The 7500-nt window shown below is 45.6% G+C and overlaps 1 protein-coding gene across 1 annotated transcript in view; it reads right to left on the minus strand.

Moving 5' to 3' along the window:
* The window catches only part of LOC134439648 (ephrin-B1-like), a 77167-nt gene extending 69743 nt beyond the window's left edge, over positions 1 to 7424 (minus strand). The window contains exon 1 of the mRNA XM_063189551.1: positions 6375 to 7424. Within this exon, the coding sequence (XP_063045621.1) occupies positions 6375 to 6496 (122 nt within the window). The 5' untranslated portion in view covers positions 6497 to 7424. The remainder of the gene's footprint in view (positions 1 to 6374) is intronic.
* Positions 7425 to 7500: the final 76 nt, after the last annotated feature.

The raw sequence follows: 7500 nt of genomic DNA on the forward strand, positions 1-7500 counted from the left end.
GGGGTATCATCTATTCAATTAGATCCGTGCCCTAGAAGTGGGTTCTAATGGGTTTTGAAATGGCTGTCACATCCATCCGTTCCACAGACCCCTGGTCCTCTATGGGTTCCTGCCACAGCACCATGATCTCATAACGCCGTCCTTGCCCCTTCACTCTCTAACCCCCCCTCTGTGTGTGTCTCTCTCTCTCTCTCTCTCTCTCTCTCTCTCTCTCTCTCTCTCTCTCTCTCTCTCTCTCTCTCTCTCTCTCTCTCTCGCTCTCTCTCCGCTCTGACAGGTTTTTCGAGGAGTTCAGGAAAACTCTCCTGGTTTCTGTCTCTATCTCTCTTTGCTTGAAACACAAAACTTTCTCTTTTGCGCTCTGTTCTCCTAAATGTTTTGGTTTTATCACCCGTTCCTCGACTACTCTGGCTCTCTTTTTGTGCAAAACACATGGAAGTAATCTTTAGGCGATGTGTATTTGTGTTGCTGTGCATGTGTGTGTTTGTGTGTGTGTGTGTGTGTGTGTGCGTGTGTGTGTGTGTGTGTGTGTGCGTGTGCGTGTGCGTGTGTATAAGGCTGTGCTGATGGGCAGCGTTGGCTGCATGTTGACACCCTCTGCACTCTGAAGTTAGCTAGGCCTCTCATTTGCACATTCAGTGTTGAAGGCTGTTTCCTGCGAGCAAGAGAGAAACCTTCTTTAAGTGTCCTCGGGGTTACACTCATTTAAATTGCTGCCACTGTCTTTGGGAGGGCTTTTTGGAACCGACCGCGTCCCAGAGCCAAGCTTGCGTCCTTGCCAGGCTGCTTGGGCCAGACAACAGGAAAAAGACCATCAGCAATGGGGGCGCACACACTCTCACACTCACACACACACTCACACACACACACACACACACACACACACACACACACACACACACACTCAAACACACACACACACACACACTCACACACATTTAGAGCCTGGGCCCACACAACCACCGACACTTTTGCCTTGTTTTTTCACGTGTTGTTTCCCTCATTTACATTGTGCGTCTTTGTTTCTGCTTTAACGAGATTGCAGCAGCACCAATTCCACACGCCTCCGTCGGTCAGGGCACTTTAAAACGCGGCATTTGCACATGGTAGCACTTCTTATACCGCAATTTAAACGCTCGAGGTCTATTTTCAAAACCATTAAGTCTCGAGTTCTGACCACGCCACCGCAAGTGGTGGTAACTGAACCTGACACACTGCTATTGGCAGGTAATGAGCTTTGCAGACCAACACACACAAACTTGCGCAAATGCAAAAACCTCGGAGACGGGAACTCAAGCAAACATCCATCCATCTGTGTATGGAAAGTGAATAAAATAAACTACATTTGGCGCAAATGTCAAAAGGGGGGTGAGGGCCGGCGTGGAAGTGTGGGGCACTGTTTGTTTTTAAAATAGGAAAGGAAGAACGGCCTTAACCTTCATAACCTCCAAAACGTTAGCGTGAAGGTGCTCCGCTAGCGCCGAGCCAAAACGTCAGGACGGGAGCAGCTGTCTCGGACAGATAGGCCGCGCACACAGAGGATTCCTTTTCAAGAGCGGAGCCACCAGTTGCTTCCTATAAGTGGGGATCGCGGTTCGCCTCGGCCCTCGGCCTGCCGCACAATGACGGACTTCTACTTGTGCATTATTCCCCAGCTAAGTAGTCATGAGAAGGCTCTAAGTCCTTGCTCTTTGTAATGAGATCTGTATCAGTGGGAAATGTGATCAGAGCCGGAGAGGGGGGGAGAGGGGGAAGAGAGGGAGGCTGTGGGGAGAGGAGAGCAGAGGAGGGGAGGGGAAGAGGGAGAACACAGGGGTGGATGGGGGTTGACTGGAGGGTTTGGGGCTGGTGGTGAAACGGTGAAGAGTAGGGCAAGCAGGGAAGGTATTTGGGGGGAGAAAAACAGGGTGCGGGGGCGAAAGGCAGAAAACCGCTCTGTGACACCCCTTTCTCTTCGGCAGCCAGCCCCCACCACCACCACCACCAGTTTTCCAAGGAAGGCTTTTTAATCATTGGACGGGGGCCAGTTCATCGCAACACTGTCACTTGTGATCACAGGAACATTCCGGGTGATGTCAGGACTCTCCCTTCTCCCGGTGACTTTAATATGTTAACTACAGGCCACTCAGTAACACGTGATTTATTACACCCGACACACAAACCCAAACTGAAGGACGAGAGAGAGAGAGAGAGAGAGAGAGAGAGAGAGAGAGAGAGAGAGAGAGAGAGAGAGAGAGAGAGAGAGAGGATAAGAGGAAAGAGAGCAGCGATAAAAAGGGAAAACACTGAAAAAGAAGGATAAATAAAGAATCAAAAACAGACATGAAGGAAGAGAGGAGAGTGAAAGTCTGAAAAGTCAGCCAGAAAACAGAGAGAGAGAGAAAAAAAATATGCAGAGAGAAAGCTGAAAGAGACAAACCCATCAGAAGAAACCAAGTGATGAAGACAGAGTCAGAAAAAGACTGAAAGGAAAAAAGACACAGACAGACAGGCCGAGTGATAGGACGTATAATGGGAACAGCTTTAATGCAGAGGAAATATTGACTCTCGGAGCGACACAGCCATTCCAAACCTCCGAATCAAACAGAGAGGGATTCGCCAGCACTCCAGGTCTGTTTTTATTTCTGTTTGCGCCTGATGTTTACAAGCGAGCCTGGATAAATACTGGGGAGCACAGCGCTTCTTAAGCATGCAGGAGATGTGACAAGTGTTCCTAAAGCAGGGGGAGGCCTCAACCCAGCCATTTGTGCACAGAACAGCTCCCACTGTCTGTCACTCTCTTTCTCTCTCTCTCTCTCTCTCTCTCTCTCTCTCTCTCTCTCTCTCTCTCTCTCTCTCTCTCTCTCTCTCTCTCTCGCTCGCTTGCTCACTCTCTGTCTGCCTGTTTTTTTCTGTTTTCCCTGCCTTGCCTTGCTGTTCTCCTCAACAGAAATAAACAGTCACTGGTTGGTTCGTGCGGTTTGGAGTTCCAGGGAAGGGAGCATTCGGCCACATGTTTACCGCGTTAAAAAACTCTCTGGCTCACAAAGTCTACCACCTCCTCCCAGCTTGAGATAAGTTTAACTGGAGTACACATCAATACGACGAGATTGCCAGTAGCCCCGCTTCTTTTGACGATTCTTTTTCATCCCATTAATCACAAGAAGCCACCGATTAATCTCACGTTACTGAGCACTATTTACCATTTATATTGACTTGGCAACAGATACAACGCACGGGCCACTGTAGTCGCACTGTAAAGATGTAATGGGTTATTGATTTCTTAAAAGCTCTATGAACAATAAGACCTAACCCCGATGTCTTGGAGCAAACCGGGCAACACAAAAAACATACTAATTTCTCATCTTTTTTTAATGTCCAGGGCAGCATTGTTTTCCCTCTTGCAATCTTTTTGTGTCTTTGAAAATCCCACACACTTAAATTATCCCTTCCCTGCTTCAAGGGTGTTGGGGTTAAAATTAATTGAGTAAAGCCGCTTCTGGGGTAATTCCATGGAGGTTGGGGATGTCTGCAAATAAAACCACATACAGATACATTTGCACAGTAAGTTCTGCAGTGTTAATTCAACACTTAGAGAGAGTTCAATTTAACACTTTTTGTGTTGTTCTGACTCTATAAGTGTTGATTTCCATACAGATACACTGGAAAATAAGAGCGGAGGCCCAGCAGGCCACGGCTCGGATCTTCGGCCCCATAATTCATGGTCTATTTGGGGGTGCTGAGCAAAGATTGTATTGTTATTGTTCCCCGGCAAGGAAGAGGATGGCAGAATTAATTTATTGAGGGGGGCTAGCGGCAGGACTCCCCAAAGTGAGAACAGCGTCCAACTTAGCTACGCTAATCCAGCCCAGACACTGGATACTTTTTGCTTGGGGTTTTTCGGCAGAAATGCACCAGCTCGAGGAGAACTGTAGGAAACACTCTTGGTTACCAGATAGGAGCATGCACTTTTTTAGCAGTTAGGAGTGTGTGCACATATACATATAAGAGGCGTACATTGCACATTCTCATGAGTGCTTTAGGTGGGGTCCGCAGCTGAAAGTTTCACTGCTGTGTTGGCTGATTTATTTTAAAAAGGTCCAGTCCTTACATGGCCAAACACATTTCATTCATTTTTAATGAGATGCTGAGTCGTAATGGAATACATGCACTTATTGGCTCAGAGGCCCATAACTGAGAGGGGGGAAATGGATATTAATTGATTTATGTTGTCACTGAAAAGCAAGTGTCTCACAGACGAGAAAGCAGATGTGAAATGAACTTTTCCAAGGGCCTTCCTGTCACATATAAAACACACCCAGGAGACACCTGGAATTAATGTCATTAAAATCAAAAGAAACGGCTCAACTTTTAAAACAGCAGCTGCCACAAGTATAGCCATCACAGTCCATGGCAAATCCACGCCATACATAAAAAGAAAAATAGATTTTAAACTTAAACCACTCGCCTCCTGCACACTTTTCAAAAAGCATATGGTATTTCAAGGTAATTACAGTTGAACGGCCGTGGAATTTTTATATCAAAATTGCAACTTCAAAGGCTGTATTTCTGAAGGAGAAATAGATTCCTTTTCCCTACAAAAAAGTCTCCCAATGCGTATTGAATTAGTTACCGTCCATGCTTTGATATGATTGGTCTGGACAATTTAGATGCAGGGCTCTAAACAAACACACACTGGGCCCATGCTGTCCTGCTGTCTGGAAGAATCTGTAGCTCTGTGCATTCAGGCCCAATAAAGCCCACAGCCCAACCAACCTATAGACATTCCAGAGTTCAGAGAACCGGAGAAGCCAAAAAAGAACCCCCCCCTCCTTGAACACTCGGAACAATTTCTCCACAAAAACCCTTTCGCATTGTTACTGATGGAGTTTGCCAGCTGCGCCCCTCTTTTTTTGCCATACATCGACATATGACTTGAATAATGTACCCCAGTGAAGCAATGAGACAACCAGGCATGGGCCGAACTGGCAAGAGTTAACGCGCTTGGCTTACTTTGGAGCCAGTTTTCTTCAACAAAAGGTGGGTGCTGCTTAGGGCCTAGACCATAACAATCTTGCCATATCTCTAAATAAATGATATCAACAGAATTGAGACGAAAGTTAATCTCCAATTGCAGTGCTCCATAATAGGCCCATAGAAAGATGGCGTGTGGGCTATATTATGCCTACATACGCAACTGCAAGTCTAGGCCTACAAACAGTCAAACTCTCCATTGGCCTGCACAAAGATAATTTAAAGGCTCTCTATATTTGGTTTGCATTAGAGGAAACAAACAGCTAGCCTTGGATTTATCAATAATAATATTTTTATATTAACATGGTAACCATTAGTGGTGTTTTTTCCACTCTGTGAATGCAATTATACTTTTAATTTATGCAAACTTGCCAGCAGCTCCAGACGTTTCCAAGGTGGGAAAACATGTCAACTGGCATGACAACAATTAACATAATAATTAAGTAGTCTAATGTAGCTGTTATAATTTGATAATAACATTAACATTAGTTTGTGCTACTGTCCTGTAGGCCTCCTGAAAACTTTTTTTTCCTTTGCAGCAGACTTAGGCCTCGTGGGCATTTATGAGACCGATGGCGAATGTATGCCAAAGGAAGTCGCACGTCGTTAGAATGACAATAGGAACAAAAAGTCACATAAATTTACCCGCGCCAAGGACACGATTAATAATCGAGCGAAATAGACTAGCCAACTACTTGTCTTTGATACACTAACTGCTGAAATGTATAATCTCGTGGGTCCAATTATATTTTCTACGTTGAAATAGAATATAGAATAAGCACGCGATTCATCAGAGCTCTTCGTTTCTGTGAAAATTAATGCGCGAGACCTTTGACCTTCAGATGAGTTGCAGTCAGATTAGCCCACAGTGACATTTACGCAAGCGCCTTCATTGTATTTTCTGTACAATGGAATTCACTAAGACCTGATAAATGAAAATTGTGTATGTCTGTAGATTATTTAACAATGTGTAGCAATTTACTGGGCCTTGCGTTATTTTCCCATTCAGTTGAACCAAACAGACGGCTATGAAAAACGTTTTTCCCTTGACAGTAGGCCTACATGACCATCCGTGACCAAATATGCATCTGGACACATTTGGTATCATTTCAGTTGACATTTTCTGACATTAAGCTGGGGAGAGATTTTCCTGCTTTGCTATGGACAGCACGTCAAACTGAACACAAAAGACATAAGACGTGCGCTTTTGTAATGGCCATTGTGCGTGCCACTGGCATGCTGGAGACGGATTTTGCATTTAGATGACACGTTATCAGACTGTGAGCCAACTGGCAAGAATGTTTTAACTTCTGTGGTCATGATGCTGCCTGGCAAAAAAAATATCATAGCTATCTACTTACTTGGGATTTTGTGTGCTCCACATGATTGTTTCCAGGGATTTGGCGAATGGCACCGCGAACCGGCATATGACCATTAAAATCCAAAGGTAATATTTCCAACATCCGACCCCAGCCATTCTCATCAATTCTCGGTACAGTTTTTCACAGCTGCTGAATGACAGTTTGGTAATTCAACGGTTTGGTTGGACAAGTGTGGCTTTTCAATCGGGAGCATGTGCGACCGATATCGGATACATAATCTTTTGTCCAGTTACATGCACACTTTGTTTCGGAAACCCTGTCCTTGACTGAACTGAGAAAACTGTATATCTGCTATATGTGATGTATGTCTCTCAGTGTGGCGATTAAACGACACACCACAGGTCTTGGCTTGGATGTCGGCGTCGTTATCCCAATGAACCTGTAGCTTCCGAATGAGTTCCTGTCGCCAAGTTCTGTCAATTGCCTGTGTCGGCTGGTCAGCCAGCAAACAGGGCACTTTGGGAACAGGTATTGCAGGTCCGGGATTAACAAAGTCTTTGGAGATCGTCTTCAAAGCAGGGTAAAATAAATATTTCCTTTTACCCGTCGCTGCATTTCACCTGTTCTGACAGACATAACCATGCACGCCGCGCAATTCATTTTACTCTCACGATAAAATGAATGAAAGCGCAAAATCAGTGTGTAGATTCATTCTGTGCAGATGGCAAAAGCCCCGGGTTTTGTATGGCTTCCGTGTTGTAAAATCCAGTAGAGTTGGCTACGTTCTTCAAGAGTAGTTATTTTTCCGAAGTCATCCCTGCCTCACCATGTGTCCGGTGCAAATAGAGTATTCCCAGGGCGCAGGCGATGACCACAGGTTCGGTCTCAGATGTTGATGGGTTTGTCTGCAACTTCCATTAGCCGGTGCAGGAGGTGCGGAGGAGGAGGAGGAGGAGGAGAAAAAAAAGTACTCCCGATCCGGCTTAAGCAAGGCTAAATGCTGGCTCTTCTGCCCCAGCTCTCCCCGCGATCCTAGAGCGAAAGCATTAACTGGGATCTCACAGAGATTGCGCCACTCCTCGCACAGGACTGCTACTGTAATCTGATGCTCAGTGGAGCGGGGGACAAGCCTACATATCTGGCTGCGACCAATCATCGGCTCCGG

The sequence above is a fragment of the Engraulis encrasicolus genome, chromosome 23, assembly GCF_034702125.1.
Source record: "Engraulis encrasicolus isolate BLACKSEA-1 chromosome 23, IST_EnEncr_1.0, whole genome shotgun sequence".
Lineage (NCBI taxonomy): Eukaryota > Metazoa > Chordata > Actinopteri > Clupeiformes > Engraulidae > Engraulis > Engraulis encrasicolus.